The sequence below is a fragment of the Pistacia vera genome, unplaced genomic scaffold, assembly GCF_008641045.1.
Source record: "Pistacia vera cultivar Batoury unplaced genomic scaffold, PisVer_v2 Contig65, whole genome shotgun sequence".
NCBI lineage: Eukaryota > Viridiplantae > Streptophyta > Magnoliopsida > Sapindales > Anacardiaceae > Pistacia > Pistacia vera.
Window position 1 is genome coordinate 565,069 of NW_022196501.1, and position 24,322 is coordinate 589,390.

General features: G+C 34.5%; 3 protein-coding genes and 1 pseudogene across 3 annotated transcripts; all 4 read right to left on the minus strand.

Annotated features, from left to right (window-relative positions):
• Positions 1 to 1,000: 1,000 nt before the first annotated feature.
• On the minus strand, positions 1,001 to 2,188 carry LOC116111700. The gene is made up of 2 exons (XM_031397843.1): positions 2,111 to 2,188; positions 1,001 to 1,694 (listed from the first exon to the last, which is right to left on the minus strand). The coding sequence occupies exon 2, from the start codon at positions 1,581 to 1,583 to the stop codon at positions 1,089 to 1,091; it is 495 nt and encodes a 164-aa protein (XP_031253703.1). The 5' UTR covers positions 1,584 to 1,694; positions 2,111 to 2,188; the 3' UTR covers positions 1,001 to 1,088.
• A 144-nt stretch (positions 2,189 to 2,332) lies between these two features.
• On the minus strand, positions 2,333 to 5,659 carry LOC116111753. The gene is made up of 5 exons (XM_031397897.1): positions 5,428 to 5,659; positions 3,995 to 4,837; positions 3,035 to 3,225; positions 2,533 to 2,739; positions 2,333 to 2,417 (listed from the first exon to the last, which is right to left on the minus strand). The coding sequence occupies exons 1-5, from the start codon at positions 5,644 to 5,646 to the stop codon at positions 2,333 to 2,335; spliced, it is 1,545 nt and encodes a 514-aa protein (XP_031253757.1). The 5' UTR covers positions 5,647 to 5,659.
• Positions 5,660 to 10,628: 4,969 nt separating this feature from the next.
• Positions 10,629 to 15,058, minus strand: LOC116111706 (calcium-dependent protein kinase 21-like). Its single transcript, XM_031397849.1, has 8 exons — positions 14,302 to 15,058; positions 13,109 to 13,252; positions 12,833 to 12,985; positions 12,218 to 12,327; positions 11,517 to 11,684; positions 11,283 to 11,410; positions 10,782 to 10,881; positions 10,629 to 10,703 (listed from the first exon to the last, which is right to left on the minus strand). The coding sequence occupies exons 1-8, from the start codon at positions 15,056 to 15,058 to the stop codon at positions 10,629 to 10,631; spliced, it is 1,635 nt and encodes a 544-aa protein (XP_031253709.1).
• Positions 15,059 to 18,006: 2,948 nt separating this feature from the next.
• LOC116111754 lies at positions 18,007 to 19,065 on the minus strand (annotated as a pseudogene).
• Positions 19,066 to 24,322: the final 5,257 nt, after the last annotated feature.

Sequence of the window (24,322 nt, forward strand, 5' to 3'; positions counted from 1 at the left end):
TAGCATTTTTAGTTTTTGTAGACGGTAAAAATCTACGGTTACGGAACGGATTGATCCTATGATGTTAAAACCACCGACGATTTGTTAGACTTATACACAAAGAAGTAAGTGCATAGCTCACGAGGAACACTAGTGTGGTGTCTGCCGTAAGCACTTTGATGCTCAAGTCAACGAGGCTGGAAAAAGCAATTTAGTGAGGGCTAGGGGGAGGAAAGGTTACCGAGTCTCGTCTAGTCTTTTTAGGAGCAATTAAGTGGTATTGATATTTGGTATTGATATTGAATGAATAATGAGAGGTATGACCTCTGTTTATATAGTGAGCCTAGGAGCTTTAATCATAATAGAACTCTGAGTTCATAATGGTGGAGTTTGAGTGAATAGGGAAGTACTAATTTACTTACTTTTGTAGGAGTAAGAGTCTTAATTCATGCAAGATTTGGGATCTTAGATGAATTAGGATATATATGAAACCCTTGGACGGATTGGGATGAAGGTGGAATCTGTAAATGAATTAGGATATGAATGAAACTCTTGGTCCTTTGAAGCGACCATGGGCTGATGGACTTGAGCCCAAGTGAGCTAATGACGAGGCCCAGTTTGGGGCAAGGCTTTAGTAATTGGATGGTCCAACTTGTGAGTAGTTTGGACTGACTTGTAGTGTGGATCTTAGCATAGGCTCAACCGGAATTGGGTCATGCAATAGATGTTTTGGGTTTGAACTTGGTGAGACCCATTACGATTTTTTGTCCATACAAATATAATTCTAGAAACAGATTTAAGAATGTTGTTCCTGGAAAAGTAAAGATCAATTAACTGTCTAACCTCACACAAAGTTCAACAATAATGAGCAGTAACCTTGCATTGATGCAGTTAAACCCATTGGTTAGAAACAGTTATTTTAAGTGGCTGGCACTGAGAACTTGGGAGCAAGAAATCAACTTTTTTTTTTTTTTACTATAACATACATAGAACATGCAGATGAACCAGTAAGGTACTTAAATATGCATTACATCGCATCTCTTTTGCTAAGATATTTTTTTTTCCGAAGGAGGTTCATTTACAAAATTGCACTATGTTCAGCTGGTGCATTAGTTGCAGCTTGCTAATGGCTCTTTTGGTTCTGTACTGCTTGAAGAGTTATCTGAATCGCTATCAGGTTCCTCCAGAGCCGCATTATTCTTTGCACTACCTTCTACCATCTTAGGGACAAATGGACTGCTGGAGGGATGATTATTATAAGGCTGTGGATGGATTGAGATGTAATTTGCAGTTGATGGAAAAGACCGGTAACCATAGGTAGTTGGGTAGGGACTAGGAGGAAATGCACTTGGTGGAGGCCAATACATCATTGGCATGAAAGTATTTGCAGGCTGTGGTGGGAATATATGATAGGGGGATTGATTGCGGTATGACACATTAGTAGCAGAGTTAGGAAATACTTGGTTTGATACTAGAGGGGTATCGGCATGAGTCTGCGATGGCATAGACTGAAATGGTGCTATTCCATGATTTTGAATAGAGGCATACCCCATCATCCCAAATTGCGCGGGAGGCACAGCACTTGGAAGAACAGACTGTTGCATTGAGGATCTTGGTGCATTCTGAGCCTTACTTGTGGAGTTCGATTGTTTCCTGACCTTTGATTTTGTTGTTGTTGTCTTCCCAGTCAACTGCTGAGAGCCAGAACTGGGCTGCTGAAGAGTGAAAAAGTTGCAAACTGAGTCACTGATTCAATAGACTCCCAAACAAGTTCAGTGTTTCAGTTGGGACATTTCACCAAGTGACCCTAGTATCATGAATTACTAAAATCGAAGAAAATATGCAACAATATTACCATCTAAATGAAACATGACTCAGCAATGGTGTAATACTTAGTGACTCAAAAATCACAAAGAGTGTCCTGCAAGTTTTGATGGGCAGTTCTAACAACTCTTAAATATTAGGAAACATCAAATGACTCTGTGCAGACATAATTTCATTTTATGCTCATCAAGGTGGTACTTTTATTAACTCAAAATTTGATGCTGAAACAGCGGTCAATTTACTGGCTGCAGAACTCTAAATAAAACAAGTATTCTATTATGGAATTATCCTGGAGTTGAGATCTTACAGTATCAGGAGTGGCTGGATATGGAAGAAATAACTCTTCCCCTTCAGCATCCCTATCTGTCCTGCAACAGGAAGATTGTGTAAAAAGTTATACAACTCTTAAAAGATCTGCATCAAGCAAAGACTACAAGAAATCAAGAAATGGAGAAATTGAAATTCACACCTCGGGCAAGATAGAGCAAAGCTATCCACGTGGATTTTTATTGGTTCAGGAATATATAAATCACCTTACTTCTATAGGCCAAGTGTTCGATGAACATGAAGAGCTATGTGTATGACCACTTTTATTTAAGGAATTAACCATAATCCTGTACTTTATAATGCTTGTATGTTAAGAAAGCTACAAAGATATTGGCTTGACATATTGGTCTAATCTGTAACGCATTATATATACATCTCAATACAATATTTGGCATCATATACCTGTAATATTTTTGCAGCAAATCTAAGTTCCGGTATTTTGTTTCCCTTTGAACCAAGTCATCAGGAAAACCAGCCATGAACAGAAGAGTGATGCCCAAGGCCTTGAAGAAGAAGCTTCCACTGCGAACATGGACTAGCATTGCCATTCGGCACATAACTGGCCCAAAAGACTTCAGCTTGTTTCTTCCCATTCGTTGCCTGACATATCTGGAAAAATTGAGCGTAGACAATAGTAGGTTAGGCTAAGAGATCGGCAAAATGTTAGTAAGTCACCATCAACTGGTACACTGCACAGTGCTATCACTAGCACTTTCATGCCTTGGTTGTTCTAGAGAGAAAATGGTCAAATCTCTTCAAGGTTTTAAGATCATGCGATTTGAAACATGAACAAGAAAATCCTGTCTTTCCATTCAGATTTGGGACATAAAAACGAAATATGATTCTGTAGAATGGAATAAGATATGATTACACCTTTGCAAATCAATATTATTGTAGCACTTACTCATTCTGGGGAAGATTTCTAGTCCTTCCACCGTACTTGATGCACAAAAATAGGCATGAAGGGCAGCTAGGATCAGATGGACGCATAGCCTTTTCCTCCTCAAGTATTTGAACAGGACAGAATGTTGGATTCTGCCGATTCGGATAGAAAACCTTCCTCCGGACTCCAGGATTCTCATATAGCACATGCTCCTGCTAACAAATGATTGAGATGTTTCATCCAATGATCAGTAAAAGAGAATACATAAAAGTAATTTCAACTAAATTATTAATAGACATCAATGGATTGTATTCAAAAAGTCCTAATGAAGATCTATAACAGGCTCAGCTGGCATTCCATGATGGTTGAACTGGTCATGCGTATTGCAACCTATTCACAATATTATATGCAAGAAAAATTTTAGGTTGTTTCTTGTACTTGCAAGATGTTTTGGCTAACTGAAAAATTGACATAAAACAATTTCAACTCATTCAATAAACAAAGGGACACCAAATGCCCTTAATTCAAGTTCCAAAGATGTCCAAAGACCCCATAAAGCAATATCAGAGTCTGTATTGCAAATAGCTACATAAAACAGTCCCTTGTCTATCAATATATTAATTCATTCTATTAACAGGTTGAGATCATCAGAGCCAACATTTTTCACTATTTAAACTGCTGGGGATGCGTGTGGAGGAGAAGACATCTTCATACAAATCAACTGACCTTATAAATTCAAGACAAGACAATCAAAGAACAAACAATACCACTTCTAGAGAGGGTATCATATTTAGATTGAAACCATTTTTGTAGTCAATCTACTAGGAATTTTATACGCCACCTCTATGTCCAGTAATGGTCACCAGAAAATATTTTTGTGTGGCTCTTGAGACAGCGGATGCATATTAAGAGGAAAAAAAAAATCTTGATTATATAGGGTCAAAAATAAAAAAAAGTAGCACCGAGAATAAAGTTTCTTACCCCAGGGTTCTTTGGAGACACAAATGGTTCCCCCTTCCTTAAGATGCTAAAATGATTGAAGTCTAACTCATACATATCTTCACATCCATGCCTTATACCCAGGGATGCAAATACTATGATTTTTCTTATGGTATGGGACTGAGCAGTTTTCAATAACAGGGCTTCTGATTCAAGAATTCTCTTTACTTCTTTTGGACAGAAAGGCACCTTTGCAGGCTTTTTATTCACCAATATGCTAGCAGATCCTGTATGACAAGCCTCCTTCTTATGCATCAGCATCTCTTCTTGTGCTTTGTATTCTCCATTGTTCATAACTTCTCTCTTATCATGTTTCTTGAGATCCCCTTGTTTTCGAAGTGTTTGTGAATCAAGTGGTTTGCAGTCTTCTATTTCATACTCTATAGTTCCTTGGCTTACATTTGCAACAGTTGCCTCACTCTGACCAACAACAAAATTTTCCAAACAAGGTAGCATTCCCTGATCAAAATCTTCTTCATGAAGCCGTTCTTTTGGTTCACAATTATCAGTTCTTGCGTTAGTTTCATCATCTTCATAACACTCGTCATCTTCATCCTCACTTTCATCCGAATCATCACAATCTGCAGCAGGTTCACCATCTTTAACTTTATCAAAATGCAAAAACTGAGTCTCATCTATGCTCATCCAGTTGACTAAGCGCCCTTCTAGATTTGCATCAACTTGGCGAATGCATCTTTCATGTTTTGTCTTTGATGCCATATCACTTTTAATGACATTTGCATCTTCTGTTCTGTCACAGCTTGTTTCTATCTTTTGTCTTTTGAACTTCCTGATGTACCTTTCTGTTGCATTCAGACAGCTGCCCTGAGAGAGACCATTAGAGCTGTCATTATCACGATTAATTTTGAGAAGAGAAAGAATGCCAACAAATACAGTATTATAATTATACTCAGTGTTAATCAATAATCTACATGTCCAGATTTCTTGCATATAAATTATTTAATCTCAAAGTTTTGAGTTCACATACAAAACCATGTAAATGACTTCAACGAACAGATTAATAAGGTGTAGAAGTTGCTACAAAATCAGAACTTTTAAACATAACTGAATGATCACCATGCTCATTTATCATGGCTGTAGATAAATTTCATCATGATCATTGCATCAGATTAAGAGAAAAGGTGAACTACTTTCTCTTACATGAATATATAACATCGGAGAGCATCATCAGATTAGATTGTTTAGCAGACTGTAGAAAGGAAGCCATAAATGTATAATGATCAAACTAATCCAGAAATATAGAACCATGAATATGTTATCTCCAGAACCATTAAATTATAAGAGATTTCAGTAGTACTATCAATGTTTAATGAGATCAAATCAAAAGATTATCAAACGCTATTACAAGAAAAGTGGCAAAAACTCAAATATGAAGCAGGCAATATTAAACATACTTGTCCATCTGGTAAAAGAGACTCCTTGTCTCTCTCTTGTATTTGAGCTTCAAGTAATGATATTCTCTCCCTAAGTTCAGCATTCTTTTGTCTCTCTTTTTGTAACTCAGCTGAAATCTCTGCAATAACATTGACAGTGCTCTCTCCTTTCACTTCTTGCTCAATGGCACAGAATGCAGAAGCATTCACCAAACTAGCACAACCTTGATGCTCCACCATTGGAGAATATTATATATAACACCAACACCCTATTTCAAAACCTTAACTTCAACACAAATATATATATATAGCAGCGATCGTTATATTCAGTAGAAATGAAACAAACCCACCATTATGCTTCAAAGATTCAATTAATAGAAAAATCTCTAGAAAATATATATCCTAAAAAATACAATAAAAGTATTTAACTTTCAAGACAAAACCGACATAAAAAAAATATAAATATATATATATTAACTGGAAAAGCAAAGTTGGATTGGTTCTCTATATATGTAGTGGCAAAATGATATTGTTCCATTGACTGAACACTTGTTTATCAAAGTGAAAAGAGCATGATCTATATATGGAAAGAGTGTGGACTATATGTTGAATGATAGTCAAATAGTTAAAAGTTAAAAGTTATGAAGCAACATGAAGTCTTTAGAATAATTTGATCAAACTAAATGTATGAAGTAATAGTTCTTTGAGAGAAAGAGTGGAGAAGAAGAAGTGTGGAAGCAAATGGTGATGAGGAAGAGAGTGATGAAGAAGGAAGGTTTTGGTTTTGGCTTTGGTTTCAGTGTTTTGTAAAAAGGAAAAGGGGACGGCGAAGAGTGAGGCATGCAACCCCACGTGCGCCTCTCAACTCAAGATGATCATATTATTCTTTTTTTTTTTTTTTTTTTTTTTAACTTTTTTAATGCCCGCGGTTATTCCATCAACTTAAGTAGAACTCAACCAGTCTCTTTGCACCCTGGAAATATCAACCGAGTAAGAACTCCAGTGATTATTCTTATTAACAATCGAAGAGGAATTCGAATTCAGAACTTCTTGAACCTAGTTAATAAATACAGGTACGACAAAAAAAAGGTATGAGAATTTTACGGATATGATATGGTAAATGGTGAAAAATACGTTTGTAAAAATTCGGTCATAAAATTTAGATATGAAAAAATACGGTATGAGTATATACGGGTTTAATACAACACATTATCAATAATACGTTTTGAAAAATACGGTAATATAAATCCTAGTTTTAGCACTTTTTATGGGCCATTTAGTTAAAATTTATATAGCATTTCAAATATACAGGAACCGCCAAAAAAGGTAATGGGAATTTTACGGATATGATACGGCAAACGGTGAAAAATACGTTTATAAAAATTCAACAAAAATTCGAATACGGAAATAATTCGCGAATAATACGGCTAAGGCATATAATTAGCGAATAATACGGCCAGGCTGATAAAATATGACAGTTCACGAATAATACAGGAATTTACTAACTAGACTCTTAAGTAATATACCCAATAGTCCTTATCGAATCATTCAACCAACAAGAAGTAGTTTATTTTTTCTTTTTTTTATTTTTCTTTTTTCTTTTTTTTTTAATAAATATTTTTTTCTCTATATGAAAAAATTTTAGAATGCATCTTTCTTGATAATCAAATCTTGAGAGTTAAGAGGATCAAACCTGATACCGTACGTCTTAATCACACATCTCAATGTTCGTCCTACCGTTTGAGCTACCCAAGGATATGTCGATGAATATATACATATTCCACAAAGTGATATAACATATATCTCAAAAAGAAAAATTCTTTTTAATGTTAAATACACGTAGATTCGATTAATCAAGGAGTTGATATATATCATACGAATTGATGTGACAAATTCTTTTTTTTTTTAAGCCAATAAAGATATATATGCCAATTTTTTTTTTTAATATTATCTAGTTTAAAAATCATAATTGATTTAGTTTTATTATCCAACAATAATGTTTTGTTTATAATCGAGTCATATAATCAGATAAAAATTGCACAAAATTTATGTAAAATAACTATTTTGTCCTTTGTTTTTTGCCTGGTTCTATGACTCAGTTATAAACATAGCATTACTCATTATCTAAAGCCATTAAAAAGGTATTAAAAAGTAACAATAAGCTTTATTAATGAACCATCACTGGGTGTCCTACTGGTTAACTAAGACTTTTGGGTATATTACTCAAAAAATCTTCAGTTCAATTCACCTTGACCTCTAATAGGGGTTTCTACTGGAGACTTACTCGATCGTTAACTTCAAGGCCTCAGAAGATTAGTAAGCTAACCCGGACACTCTCGATAAACAAATAAAAAATAAATAAGCTTTATTAACAACTATAAGGTAAATATGGCTGCCATTTTGAACTACGCTATACTCTTGAGCTATTGCATATGCTTAATTGTCTTTGTCTTAGGGGTTTATATACGAGGGGCTTGCTTAATTTAATTAAATAAATCATGGTTTAATTAATTTATTGATAACAGTTCACCTTAAGATTTAATAACAACAGTGATATTGTCTTCTTATATAAGTGCTGTAGTTGTGTTGTGTGCCCCATTTTTAAGCTGGCTGGAAGCATCCGAGGCTATAGGTCTAATAATATTATAATTTAACTTAGTAGATCAAATTAATAACATGTTAAAATATAATTAAGAAATTAATCACCTAACTGTAAGCATGACCATACTTAAAACTAGTTAGTTGGAAGAATGTCAATGCTCATGATCTCCCTTTCTAATTCACATTAGGTGACTTTTTTTTTTTTTTTTTTTTTTTTTTTTAAATATGATAATCGGGGTGTTTAGACCAACTTGCTCGTACCTCAACTAATCCTCGAAGTCTATTGAACACTTTACAAGCCCAAGCTCAAAGGATTAGGTAAGTCATAATGTTATTGTGTTAGGTCGTCCCAAGGTTTGAACCCAGAAACTCAAGGAATGAAGCAAACCTTTTTTATCGTCAGGTCAACCCCATTGAGGTTTAGGTAACTTATTTTGATAGTTTCTTTGTTTACATAAACTGTGGCTACTTTGCACAAATAAACGAACGTCCCATAACAAGTTTGTTGATAAGAAAAATCACACTAACTTGAGAGATTCGATTAACCTTGACGGAATTGAAATTGATGGATATATGATTAATTAAAATCAACTAGGAAGAATAAATAAAAGGGCATAACACTTTTTAAAGTGGTTCAGCGAGTTAACTCTCAAGCCTGCGTCCACGGTTCTTGTATTAAATTTGGAAGTTACAAGAATAAACACTCTTCTCTCTATAAAATAGCTAATCCATTACACTAACATTTTTAGGGTTATTTATACATGAATTTGATAACTTTTTGGAATCATAGTTTAAACATGGGAAGTTAACCCCATGATTGGCGTGACCGCGCTAAATCCGGAGTTGAGTGATAAGATACCGAAATCCTCTCCTTAATTTTAGGAGATAAGGTTTATTGATAATATGTAAGACAACTGTCTGGTTAGCTCGCTCTGTCGAGAAGCACTTTCTCCGAGTTATCATTAATTCCGAGCTTGTCTTAAACTCTCGCACAACAAAGTCTTATGATAAAAATGCACGAACAAGTCTTTAAGATAAAATTCATAGGAATGCTCTGGTGTATCATAAACTCTCTTATTTCTTTATATATAATCATAATCATACTGGTTCGAGAAGATGATCAACCACATAAATGACCAATTGCCAATCTAAAGAATTTAATTGAATGTCTGAGAAAAATATGACCAGTTTTATCCAAATATTTATTCATTCATCTGTTAGATATCTTCAACACATGATATTTGGAGCCTATTGTCTGCATATGTCTTCAACCTCAGTTCTGTCTCTCCTTTTTTGTCTTCAAAATGAGATTAAAAAATGAGTATTCATCTCTGGAACAGCTAGCTTTCACAGCAAATTAATGGATTCAGAAGATTAAAATGACAGATTCCCTATTCTTGAAGGGGGCATAATTAAGGGTAATGTGCTCCAATTATAACAAAACTGATACAAAAATCATCACTGATAATAATAATAATAATAAAAACACTAGAAAAATTTGCTGTCTCTGTCTTGACAATCGAGTCCATCAAGCCTTTGGCTTTTCCTAGGTATAAAGAAACTCTGTGCACACGTGCATATAATATGCTTAATGGGTTACAGGATTTACACAGAAAATTACCCTCACGTGGAAACCTAACTTGAATGCTTGTCTCTAATGCAGTTTGTGTCAGGGGAATATGAAACTAAACCTTGGATTCCATCCTTCTAATCTTAAATTAATCAACAAAAACTCAAATGGGCATGCACTTGTATAAACAAATATTAATTGGGTTGTAAGTTTAGGCCATTGAGAGACATATCAGCCCTTGATTTTGCATTGCTTTTACTGTTTTACATATCTTGATGTCCAATTAATCTAAAGTCTGCATAGGGTTCTGTGGGAAAAGTTTTGTTCAAAGGTAAAAGAGTTTTGTGTAATGTTATACTACAAACAGCTCCAGCTCCTTAAGAACTGGCTTTCTGGTTTTTTTAATGTGTAAAATTGATCAAGAGAAGCTTGAGGGTAAAGATATTGAGAGAAATATTTTTCCTTCCACTATTTGATAATAATCCCAACCCAACTGAGTAAATATTCATTTGAAATATGTTTATTGTCATTCGCTATCGATGTAAGATGTGATAGAAGGTATCACAGTTCCGCGAACATATAAGCCTGCATGAATTCCCAGTATTGACAAAAATGAAGATAAAAAAAACAAGGAATCTAAGTGGGAATGTGATTCCACTTATTTGATGTTATGACACAAATCTTTACAAAGCCTCCATCATACAGAAGTACATAACTCTTTCTTATGGACATTACAATATTAAATAAGAATTATCAAAAAGGATCAGGTCATGGCCAAAACCTAATGTAGAACAAGAGAACTATTCAGAAAACAGTTATGCACAAATACTACCGCAACTCCAAGAGATACTAGCCGATGCCCGCTTTAATTGTAAAAGTTGGAAATTCAAGATGGCAAAAGGACACTTAAGAAATTAACAGTCACAATGGTCTAATCATTACTCCTGCGAAGATTACCCTATTTCCGGGGACATCTTTAAGTAACTCAAACATCTCGCTTGCCTGAAAAATACACAGCTGCCTACTGGACATTTAGCTCCCACCAATGGAACTAAAAGAGTTTTGCAGGCTGCGGTGGGCCACTTCTCATCATTGTGCAGAACTCTTCATAGTTGATCCTTCCATCCTATAATTTTAAGTGGTATTAGAACCAATAATGTGTCAAAAAGTTGGTTTGAAGTTTTCAAATCAGAAATTAACTTACATTATCTGTATCAACTTCAGAAATTACTTCCCGGATGCTAGCTTCGTCACCAATTCCATATTCCTTCATTGCTGTCTCTAGTTCATCCCTTGTAATATATCTGTCGAAAAGTTTACAATGACATAGTGATTTAATTGAGTAGCATATGACAAATTTCCCATAGATAAAGAAAATAATAGCTTTTTCTCCAGAACTTTTCCCATTTTTCTAAACCTCAGATTTTGAATCAAATTTGACAGAGAGAATTCATTCTTCCAAAACATGAAACATGCATCAACCAGAAGACATGAAAAGTAAAAAGATGAAAACAAATTAAACATTGAACTCTCATGATGTTTCTTTGGTATTCTTACTATCTGTTGTGCATTGTGGAAAACTAATGCAAAACTGATATATTTCTAGATAAGACAACTGCTCTAGTTTATACATGTTTGTTTATTGATATAGTTACCAGTAAATAAATAAACAAGTACAACAAACACAAAATAACAGCGAACTCACCCACTACTATCTTTATCAAAATACTGAAATGCTTTGAACAGGTGCTCATCTCTTTCCAGTCGGTGTCTATGCATGGTAGCCGAGATAAATTCAATATAGTCAATTGTGCCATTTCCGTCCACGTCAGCCTGAAATTCATTACACAGTCATAGCAAGAACGAGAGTTGAGTATGAGATGAGAGGCATATGCAACAACCAACAAAATGAGATGCAGTAGGGAACACGATTACTTACAGCTTCCATGAGTTGTTTGACTTCAGCTTCAGACAATTTTGACCCAAGTCGAGCCATACCTGACTTCAGTTCTTCATAAGTGATTGTGCCACTCTTATCAGTATCCATGTTTGCAAACATTGCTTTAAGACCTTTAATTTCCTCTTCAGATAGAGTTTCAGCAATAACCTGGATGAATTTTAAAATGCAAAACTTAGATGGATACAGCAAAGTGGTAGAAGAAGTGCAGTTGCGGTGGCTACGTGATAATACAGGAAAGGAGAGTGATGATGATCAGGTGAGAGGTGACAGCAATTTTGTTGGGGTGGCAGCAAAGGTGATGAGGAGGAGGTGGTAGCGGCAGCAGTAGTGACAGTGTATGGGGACCAATGGTGGTAATTTGAAACAAAATGGCCATTACACCTTATATTGGAAGAAACAACCCTCTCATATGCAAACCCTAAAGTTCTTCGCCAAACTAAAAGTCAGTATAAGCATAAGGAATCATGAATCTACCCACCCCAATCCATATGTGCCAAAACATGACCCAAAAAAAAACACCTTTCTGGTTTTTGTTTATGAAAGGAATCACAGAAGAGTTTCAAATTAGATGTGTATAAAGAGACTGGTATTTCTTATACAATTTATGGGCTAGCTATTGGCCCTTTAAAAAATAAAAATCAAACAAAACTAGAAAATTAGCAATACAGTTTGACATTCACCTTTAATGCAAGCTTCTTGAGTTTATTCATCGCCCTGAATTGCTTCATTCTAGAGAGGACTGCACTATCTATTGGCTTGTCTGTTCCACCTTCTCTAATCCATGGATGCTCTAATTATACAGATTATAATAGTTAGCGAAAAGCACATAAAGCCTTAAAAGAATAAAAATACCAGAAAATAGGAAAAAGAAAATCATCTGGATTGATTGACCAATGAGTAAACATCAAAATTTCACACCATCCATTTGTATTGTTATAATATAGTCAATGATGGCTTGCAGTGGCTTTTAATAATTCATTAGAATTTGATATGATGTTTATCTTTTGTAAAAGCAATGGGAAACTGTGGTACACAACTTGGCCAAGCATTAACAAGAAAAGAAAGTTAACCAACTTTTAAACTTAAATTGCCCAGGAATTTAGTTTCTACTATACTTCAACAGGTACGTAAACATAATTTATGGGAATGACACATGAAAATAAATAAATAAATAAATAAGAAACAAATTCTTGAGAAAAACTGACCAAGAAATAGAATTAGCTCCAGGGCACAATAAAATGATTTATGACATGATCATTTTCCGTAATGCTAAGCATGATTATAGGGTTCATTACCAAGAACTTGAGCAGAAGTGATTCGTTTTCTAGGGTCTTGTGTCAGCATTTTCCTGACAAGGTCTTTGGCACTGTCTGATATCGATGGCCATGGTTCACTTACAAAGTCAATCTCTCCTTTCAAAATGACATCAAATATGCCCTTTTCAGTCTCTGCAACAATAATGAGCAAAATATCTTAGCAAACGTAAGTAATAAAACATAGTTGACAAAAGAAACTGACAACATTGTAGAACATACGACAGTATTTCAAAAACTTATCAACTATTTCTTTACCAGCCCAAAATGGAGGTACACCACTAAGTAGAATATACAGAATAACTCCTGCACTCCAAATGTCTATTTCCTTTCCGTAGCTACGTCGTAATACTTCAGGAGCAACATAGTAAGCACTGCCTACTATATCACGATATACTTTCCCTGAGATAAATTTCCAGAAAGATTACATTTAGTTCATGGCTAGTTCACAAATAATAACATAAAATCCCCAATGAATTGAAACAATAAAAAATTAAATGTTTAGAGAAACTGCACGAACAGAAAAGAAGTTAATGAAAAAAAATTATCAAAACAAGAATTTTATAAGTTCAATAAGTGAGAGTGGACAGAAGCTATATATATGGTCATGAGCTAAATGAGCACTTTGAAAAGCAGCTTCTCAGATTTAAGCTTTCATGTTGATTAAACATTCATGTTGATTAACAGTCAAGGTACTCTAGCTCTCAGAACGTTCATGATATTTCACGCTAGTCTTCAACATTGAGAAGAAACTTGATCTATTTAATCATAAATCAACCTCCAAAATAGTATGTGCTTTAGCTAATATTTTTTATTGCTAAGAGCATCACAAACTACTTGAAATAGAGGTTTATATTTGCATAAAGTACTTTCCCCCATGAGACATAGGCTCTACTTGGTAACATAAGCCAATCGTTTATTGATTCATAACTAACCACAGATGAAGTGAAGGTCCAGTGGCCAATCAACATCTATAAATGTAGTAACTGGCAAACTCTATCAGAAATGAACTAACCTGTATACTAGATCACTAAACTAACAAAAAACTGCTGACACTTCTCTTTGAAGCTAAACCAATGGAAGACAATCCCGGCAGCATATCTGACCACTTCTAAACAAATGATGGAGGCCTAACCCCATGAATTACAGTTTCCTAAACTCAAGCATGTCCACAGATTAGATCTAAGTTCCTACTCATGAGGTGAATGCTTATTATAATAGTAAATACAACTCTGCTGTCTCAAAATTCAAGCCACAAAACGTGAAATGAATAAACTTGAAGGTTACAGAACCTAGCCATTATCACACAAGTTCAACCAATCCTTAGAATATTATACCTAATTGTCAAATTTCTCACAAAACACATCTTTTAAATTATAGAAATCTCGACGCTAAATTAGCAAAACTCGAAACATGAAACAGAAAATTCGACAGGGGAGTAAAATTATCACCTTCCTCAATGAATACAGACAGTCCAAAATCAGTTGCCTTCAACATAGCACCCTCACCCTTGCTGGACAACAAGAAATTCTCGGGCTTAAGGTCACGATGCATCACACCCATAAAATGGCAAATATGCACCACATTCACTATATCCCTACAAATAGTAGCAGCTGCTCTCTCAGTATAATGACCCTGAGCAATAATCTTATCAAAAAGCTCACCACCAGAGCACAACTCCATCACAAGATGCACTGATTGCCTGTCCTCATAAGCACCCCTAAATTCAACTATGTTTTGTTGCCCAGACAAATGTTGCATTAAAAGTATCTCCCTCTTCATGTCCTCCGTATCTTGTTTATTCTTAAGCTTTCTCTTCAGTATTGACTTGCAGGCATAAGTGTGGCCAGTTGATTTCTCAGTGCACGAGTATGTGATTCCAAACTGGCCTCTACCCAGTTCATTACCTAAAGTATAGAACTGTTTAATGTCATCAAAAGGCTTACCTAGTATTGTTTCCGGCCCATGAACTTCCCTTGTGTTTGCTCCTGCAGCTTTCACATGTTGTGGCTGTGGCCCTGTTCGTGAAGTGGCTTGAGCTTGAGGGACCGACACTTTGGGAGGCTGAGCAACACGATGTTGTTGTTGCTGATACGTTTGATGGGTTTGTCTAGGAGGAACTGTTTGCTGACTTGAATAACCAGTGCCTGATCTATAGCCATTAATATCTGATTGTGGAACTCTTTCTTTGCTGCCACAACAACCCATTTTTTTTAGATCAAGATAAAGAATTGAACTTGGAAATTAAACTGGGTTTTCTTCAAGAGCTCTTGTAAATGTGAATCTGTTGAAAAGGTTGAGGCTTTCGTACAGAAAGCTACAAATAGGAAGATGGGAAAGTTGAATATAGACAAAAAGGGATTTGTTTCAGGGGTATTTAAGCAAAACCCAGATCAAAATTTGAGTCCTTCAGATAAATTTCGAATTTTTGGGCAAACTCTCACATTATCCTTGGTAGGACTTGATGTTTGAAAAGCAGAATTCTCAAGTCTTTATCTTCGTGAAAATGTGCCATCTTCTTATTGAACAAGAAAGTCATATTGCTAATCAAATATATTTATTTTTCATTATTTTTGTTAAAATAAATTATTTTTTTCATTAATAATTGATTTTATTTATTTATTAAATTCTAAATTTTTTACAATAAGAAGAAAAAATCCTTGCGAAAACCACAATTAGTTGGTCCAGCAGTTAATTAAGACTTTTTAGTGTATTATTCAAAAGTTTTTGAATTCGATCCGCCTGAATTGTTAATAGGAGTGACCACTAAGGGAATTTATTCGGTTGTCAATTTTAGGATCCCGAGAGATTAGTTGAGGTGTACACAAACTGGCCCAAACACCCCCGATCACCAAAAATAAAAAAATCCTTGAGATTATTAGATTATTTCTTTATTATTCTATACAAGTTATTGAAAAAAAATATATATATACAATGTAAATCTTTTTATATGTCAATTATTTTTCTAAATTAGACTAAAATCCAAATATATCTTACTCCAAAATCCTTTAAAAATCTTTCTTTATTATTCTATTCAAGTTATATATATATATATATATATATATATATACAATGTAAATCTTTAAATATTTCAATTATTTTTTCTAAATTAGACTAAAATCCAAATATATCTTACTCCAAATTTCTTTAAAAATCTTTCATAATTAAAAAAAAAAAATCATCATAAATATTTTCAAAATTATTAAAAACGTTTTCAAAGTCTTAACAAAGTTATCACAAAATATAAAAACAATATGATATAACATGTATGAGAGATATTTTTTTTTTTTTTTTTTTGGGTGATCAAGGGTGTCTAAACTAACTTGCGCGCACTTTAACTACTCCTTTAAAATCCTAAAAACTGAAGTTAACACCCGAGTAAATCCTCTCAATTGTCACCTCTATTAGTAATCTAGGTTGATCAAACTCAAAATCTTTTGAGTAATACCTCCAAAAGTTTAATTTGACATTGGGTCACCCAGTCACAGTTTTGTATAAGCTCTGAATCATTTTAAAAGTATATATTATTTTCTAATAATTATGGGCGTATTTAATACTACAATAATTGTCTCACAAGATATATGAAATAAGCTTTTAAGATAATAATTAAAAAAAATAGAATATTTTAAAATGGTGATTTTTTTTTTTTAAATCATTCAGTTGATGATTACTAAAAAGGGTCACGTGTCAAAACTCAAAACTTTGAAAGCCGACAAATGCAGATAATTAATTAGTAGAAAAAAAGTCAAACCGATAATTTTTTGAAATTTGAGAAAATCAATAATTCATAAGCCCACTTATCATGTCTTGTCTGTTGTTTCATATGACGTAATTACCCCTTGTGACTTGTCCTGTCACCTGTGTGCTTACGTAATTTCTACAACACTCGTGGCCCAAAATTTAAGCTAACTAACCTTGTCTAGCCTGTGAGCTGTGAAAGACCCAGCCCACGAATTAAATTAATAATTTAATTTAATTAATTAATCAAACAACTTAATTATTTTTAATTTCATAATCTTATCCGTTATTAGAATTACTATTGTTAATTACGAGATTCATAATCACAAACCCATATCTTTTACATAAGGGTAAATCATATAAAAAGAAATAATTTAATCTATTAAAAAAATTTAATATATTAAAGAAAGACAAGTTGGCTAAATGGGTCAACATCCTATTGTGATGGAGGTCGTGGGTTGAGTCATCTCGAACTGTAGGCATAAGATTGATGAATTAAAGAAATAAGGTTGTATTTCTACAACGAGCTATCCCTTATAGACAGGTGTTGAGGGAGGGATCCAAGCTGGCAATAGTGAAAGTCAAGCTATAGTTTTTGGATTAGTGGCATGCATATGATCCAGGCCATGTGTCACTCAATTAAAGGGTTGCTTCACTTGTAAGTCTATCAAGGCTTACTTCACTTGTAAGTTTATCAGTACCACGTGTCATTCGATCTGAGGTTTACTTCACTTGTAAGTCTATTATTGTAACACAATATAAGACTACTTTTTACCCTAATCAAAGAAGATTCATTCATAACTTGGGCAAGCCGCACTTGTATACAGTGAAAGCAAAGAAAACAATGCAAAAAAAAGTGGACGTATGATTTACACCAAGTATCCAAACAATTTTAAAAATCTCTTTCTTGTGTTATTGTTGTGCTTTATTTCGCTCATTGATTCAGCATCAGAATCATGGGTTTAATACAAACTCTTGCATAGATTCTACCACGGATCTTGCGTACTTCCTATTGGTGTGAATTTTCGTAATGTTCTAAAAACCAGACTGGGACTCGACCTAACCAAAGGCCAAGTTTCCGGTTTTCATGGTTAGACCGGTCATGCTAACGTCAGCATGATGTTATGCTGACATTAGCATGATATCATGTGACATCAGCAAAAAAGAGAAAAAAAATCCAGATTTTTTATATAACTAAAATCCATCAAACAAACCCTACAATAATAAATTTCTAATAGTATTTAACTTTATGGCAGCATGTAAATGAGAAAATTTCTGTACTCATCATGTTACTCATGTTGGATTCTTGATTGCAGTTGACTTTTACAGTTGAAATGGTTAAATATTAATCTCAATAGCAAACAGTTTCTGGATAAATTTAACACTGAAAAAAAAGCTATTGTAATGAGAGCAAAAATTTATGTCCATTGTAAGTTCCTGATGTCACATTGAATAAAATTTATGTCCAACTGCAAGTTCAATCTTGAAAGGACAACGCATCAGTTATCTACCGGCTAATTATCGAAGCCACAATTAAATTAGCCATAGAGATAGAGTAGTACTGTATGCTCAAAATTAAAGATACAGTACCTCAAGATCCTTTGCATTTACCGATTCTATCTCAAGAGATTGTGAATCTATGTCAATAGCGATAACCTGTCTTATACAGGATTAAAGAAAAAAAAAATAACAAAAATCGGTACAGAGATAAAAAAATTGTACGCCATAGAAACATTTTCCGCAATTTGAAGGAAACTTTTCTGGAACAAATTCAGTTCAAAGAATCCACGAGGACAAGACGGAAGATAAAAAGAATTACAAACAATGACCAGTATAATTAGTTGTTGAGAAAGGATAGATTTGATATGATATTTGAGAACTAAAAGGAGCACGCGTAAAAGTAGGGGAAGAAAAATGTCTCACTCTGCACCCAAGAGAGCAGCTGCAAGCACCTAACGTACCACACCCGCAACCAAAATCAGCCACTAACTTATCGGTAACATCCCCAAAAGAATTCTCCGCCTGCTCCATATTAAAACATGTCATTCATTGATTAAAAATTTAATCCTAAAACCAATCAAAGAGTGATAAATACAGTGTAAATTAGGCATGCGAGCAGCGATGTGGGGTCCCGTCGGATACTGCTCTAGTTCCACCTGCAGTAACAAATATAATAAGAACTGTCAACTGAGAGCCTCACCGGAAGTGTTCGACTCATTCATAAAAGTGGTCAAGTGAGAGAGGAACCTTTGGATTGGAGAACTGTTCAAGGTCACCTAAGGGGCTTTCTAATTGCTTCAGCTTCATCTTTAGCCTTGGAGAATGAGAATCCACTCACAAGATTCTTCTCCTTGAAACCCTATTTTGGGATTTTAAAAGAAGTCTACAGTAGGTATTATTATTTCATTATTGGGGTTGAGAATGGAGAAATTATATTAAACGGTATTATTTTAAGGGTGAAGATGAAAAGTAGCACTTTTTTTACTCATAAAATAACAAATGGTATTTTACAAAAATGTGAAGAATGAAGATGCCCATATTTGTAAATGAACCCTAATCATATTCACTCGTCTTCTTCGAAGCTAGATTAACCCTTATTTCTATTGAAGAATTTGAAAACCAATGTTATAAACCGATTCTTAATTTGATTTTCTGTGTAAGAAACATGTTAATTAGAGTTTTTGATGTAGATGAGTGGTTAATATTAGTTGCTTGAGTTAATTTTTAATTAAGGATGTTTCAAATTGAAGAATTTTGTTGTTTTTTATAAAACATGAAATTGTTATCGGAGAGTAGGGGCATTGGTGGTATTAGTCATTTTTCACTATCCAAGGTTGAAGATGACAAAAAATGTTTGATACCATCCGATAAGGGCGTATTGGATGCTCGATAGGACTAAAGGGGAGCATATAATTTTCACAGAGAGTATTTTGATTATGTCCGAAGGGACTATAGGGGTTTTATAATTTTTATAGGTAAAATTACAATACACCCCTATATGTCCTATAGATGTCCAAATACATCTATTAGACGATAATTATAATCTTATTAGACACTTTTTGTATCTTCAACTTTGGACTGAAAAAATAACCGATACCGCCAATACTCTTAGTTAGGTAGTTCAGATTTTGTCAAAAATATAAAAATCCTTCAATTTTCAACATCTCCATCTAAAAATTAACTCAAACAACCAACATTAACCATCCATTTACATAAATATTCTTCGATTTGGCAGCGATTGTAATTATGGAGAATGGATCTTAAGAGTTTAAGAATAGGTTTTGGTTAAAGGTTTACGAATTTGTAAAGAAGGGCGGAAGGGCTTTTCGTCTGTAAAAATAGTATATAATACTATACTATTTTTATATACTATTTTGCCATATTATGGAAAACTTTTAAACAGGTGCTACTTTTCATCTCCACACCTAAAATAGTGTCATTTAATAATTTATAGGCGTTCTGACACAAAACCCCCCCGCAGGTTCAGGAAAATAAAAACACCCAGAGGAATGGAAATTATACCATAAACCCCTTTTTTCTGTTAGACATTAAATAATTTTAACAGAAATGAATTAAATGACTTTTTGACCATTCAAAAAGTTTAAAAATTTTAATATTACCCACAACATTTAATTTCAAACCAAAAACTTAATAAAATGATTTTCTAAACATGTAAACCTTAAAATCTAACAAATAAAACCCAAAAATTTGACAAAATCCAACCAAACAGAAGCCACTTGAGGCCTGAAAAAGCTTCATGGCCGCCTTTCGAGGCGACAAATAGCCTCAGGCAACTGTTGAGGCCGAGAACGGCCTTGGGCAATCACGGGGATGCCTGTTTCAGCCTCCTCAAGGCTTTCCAAGGCCGATTGGCCTCATTCCAGCTGCAAGAGCCCTCATATCTTTTACATAAGAGTAAATCATATAAAAAGAAATAATTTAATCTATTAAAGAAATTTAATGCATTAAAGAAAAACGTGTTGGCTAGATGGGTCAACATCCTGTTGCTGTAGAGGTCATGGGTCGAGTCACCTCGAACTGTAGGCATATGACTGATGAATTAAGGAAACAAGGTTGTATTTCTATTACGAGCTATCCCTTACAGATAAGTGTTGAGGGAGGGATCCAAGCTAGCAATAGTGAAAGCCAAGCTATAGTTTTTGGTTTAGTCATCCAAGTCATGTGTCACTCAATTAAAGGGTTGTTTCACTTGTAAGTCTATCAAGGCTTACTTCACTTGTAAGTTTACCAGTACCACGTGTCATTATATCTGAGGTTTACTTCACTTGTAAGTCTATCATTGTAACACAATATAAGCCTACTTTTTACCCTAATCAAAGAAGATTCATTCATAACTTGCGCAAGCTGCACTTGTATACAGTGAAAGCAAAGAAAACAATGCAAAAAACAGTGGACGTATGATTTGCACCAAGTATCCGAACAACTTTAAAAATCTCTTTCTTGTGTTATTGTTGTGCTTTATTTCGCTCATTGATTCAACATCAAAATCATGGGTTTAATTCAAACTCTTGCATAGATTCCACCACGGATCATGCATACATACTTCCTATTGGTATGAATTTTTGCAATGTTCTAAAAATCAGACCGGGACTCGACCCGGCCAAAGGCCCAGTTTTTGGTTTTTACGGTTGGACCAGTGAAGTCATCATGCTAACACTAGCATGATGTCATGCTAATGTACGCAAAAAAATCCAGCATATCAAACAAAATTAACATTACAGCAAAGCTTAATTCAAAGATTCACCCGATTCACATGTTCAGTTGCTGACAATCACTTTATACAGAACACCCACTAAAAAACAAACTACATTAAGTGTTAAAAGTAATATATGCCATGTCAAAGCACCATTTAAATTAGGATACTTCCAATTGCTACTAACTGAAGCAATTGTAAGATTATTTCATCGCTAGATTAATCTACTGGCATGATGAATATTTTTATTTTGCATTTCATAATAAGAAATCAATTTTAAGAGTTTCAGAAATTAATTGATAGATTCACATCACTTTTACAACAGTTTGTTTCTTGGTCGACGGCAGACAACAGCTCGCAAACGGCGGCAGATGTGAAGGCTAAAGTTCAGACTGAAGTTGAAGTCAAGCATCCACGAATCTGCAGACTAGCCATGGCAAGGAAGAAGCAGACGATGGCGACGGTGATGATTGAACAACGGAAGAGAAGACTTTGAACGGAAACTGAAGTCACGACTGAGGAGTGACGACTGACGAAGAGGTTGAAGAGAAGATGACTTGAAGCTGAAGCTCACGACTTGAAGCTGAAGCTGAAGCCTGAAGGAGATCGTGAATGGAGGAGGACTGGACCGGAGCCCGTAGCCACAACAACTCGGCAAGGAAGAAGCAGAGTAGCAGACTTTTAGAAGAGGTTGAAGAGAAGACGACTTGAAGCTGAAGCCTGAAGGATATCGCGATTCGCGAATGGAGGAGGTCTACAGTGGCGGATCTAGAATTTTGGTTAGAGTGGGCGAAAATAAAAGTTAATAACATATTAATATTTTTGTTAGGGTGAGTAAAAATCTAGAAATTATATATATTAATATTTTTTAAATAAAATTGAGGGTCCATTCAAAAGTGGGCTGGATCCTCCCTGGAGGAGGAGGACTGGATTGGAGCCAAACATAGTCTCTGCAAGTCTGAATCGCAAAATGCAAATGAAAATGGGTTAAAAAAATTGGGTTTAGTTTAGGGTTTTGTTAGTGAACCGGATTGGACGTTGGATCGGATTTGGGTGTTGCACTGGTTGGATCGTCGGTTTGCTACAGTAAGATGATCCAATAACAGTTCAAAACGGTCTAACGTTAAATCCCAATTTTTTACTCTTTTTGAATCGCTAATCTCGTCGAAACCCAATCAGACCGGTCCGGTCTGGGTTTTAGAACATTAAATTTTTGCATCAACAGCATGGAACTAAATAAATTAATACCGTGATTATACAATTTTTTTTAATTTTTTTACGAAATCAGAACCTTCAAGTTCTTACAATCAACAAACACTCAAAAGATCTGTAGCCCAACCTAGCTTGGGTTATATAAACCATTCTCTGTGGATTGGGCTGTGGTGCTTCTTTGTGATTGAAAAAGTTAACTAAAGATGGGCCAAATTTTGTCTCTTTCTTCCTCTCAATACCCACGTTTGAATGGCCCAACAACAAACAAAAGACGCTAGGTTTGGGCCCGCTTAAATCAGTAGCTTTAGAGTTTATTCATTATTGTATTAAAAACACATATTAAAATAAATAATATATATACGAAAATGATAGAGCCACCGAAGGTTGTACACCGAATAACGTGATAAAATCTTGATCGTTGATTAATATTAACTGATAATGAATCAACGGTCAGAATTTTGTCACGTCATTCGGTACGCAACCTTCGGTGGCTGTAGCATTACTCATATATATATATACGGAAACCCCACAATGACTACCGCAAAGCACATATCACGAGTTGGATTTTTTTTTTTTTTGTCTAAAACAGAGCATAGACTTCTTGCAGGTTGATCATGGAGGATTAACTATTTCGTCTATTGACCTCACTGAAGACTTTATTTATGGAAAACATAATTGGCAATTGCAATTCAAATTATATATTATATAAAAAAAGTTTATGATAACATAATTATGTCATCATCTTTAGTATAAAGTCTCTATATTTTTAATATTTAACCCTAAAGTAAAAGATGACTAATTTTTATTCTTTAAAAGCTATCAATTAACCATCCATCCCTCTTTTATTCTGTTTCCATTTTTCCAACGACATTATGCTTTTGTTGCAAGCTAGTCAAAAGATGATGATCAATATTCAAATATTTACGCTTTATATGTAATTAAAAATTAATAATCTAAATAGATTTGTAAATCTAATAGGGTTGAACATTACTATCATTTAGACTTTATTTTTGGAGCATTAATATTTAATAGTAATGGATATATATATATATATATATATATATATATATACCAACCCACTCCATATTTTTTGCAATAAATGATCCCGCATGGTTCATTATCATTTAAGGGCATACCATTCCATTTTGATTCATAAACTCCTTGATTAATTGCAAAGTTATTAAGAACTCTTCTTTATTTTCAAAATATTATTCTATTTTATTTAATTCTTTTAAAATTCCCTAGGTTTGTTAATTTAACTAAACATCCCCAATTTTTTTTTTTTAAATTGAAAAAAACACCCTAACAACCCACATTTGCCAGATTCCGGTCGCTACCTCCAAAAGTTAGCCAAAATCTAGTATAATGGTGCACTACCGACTAGATCTGGTCGATAGTGCGCCAATCTAACATTTTTCAACCAGATCCATTATGGATATGGTCGAAAAAATGTCAAATCTACGGCCAAAGATCTGGCCATAACCAGTCGTCAACAACGACCAAGATATGGTCATGTGACCAAATCTGGTCGTCAATGGCTAGATGTAGCCGTAGATCTGACATTTTTCGGCTAAATCAACCATGGATATGGTCGAAAATGGTCATATTAGCACACGACCAGCCAAATCCAGCCGATCATGCACCGATACGTCGACTCTGGCCACCCTCTAGCGGTGGTGGCTGGCTGTCGGTACTTAATGGGTGGGTGCGGGTGTTTTTGTTAATTTTTAAAATTTTACTATAAAGGTGTATAGTAAATAAACAAACCTATGGGGTATTTTTGTTAATTTTTAAATCTTACATCACAA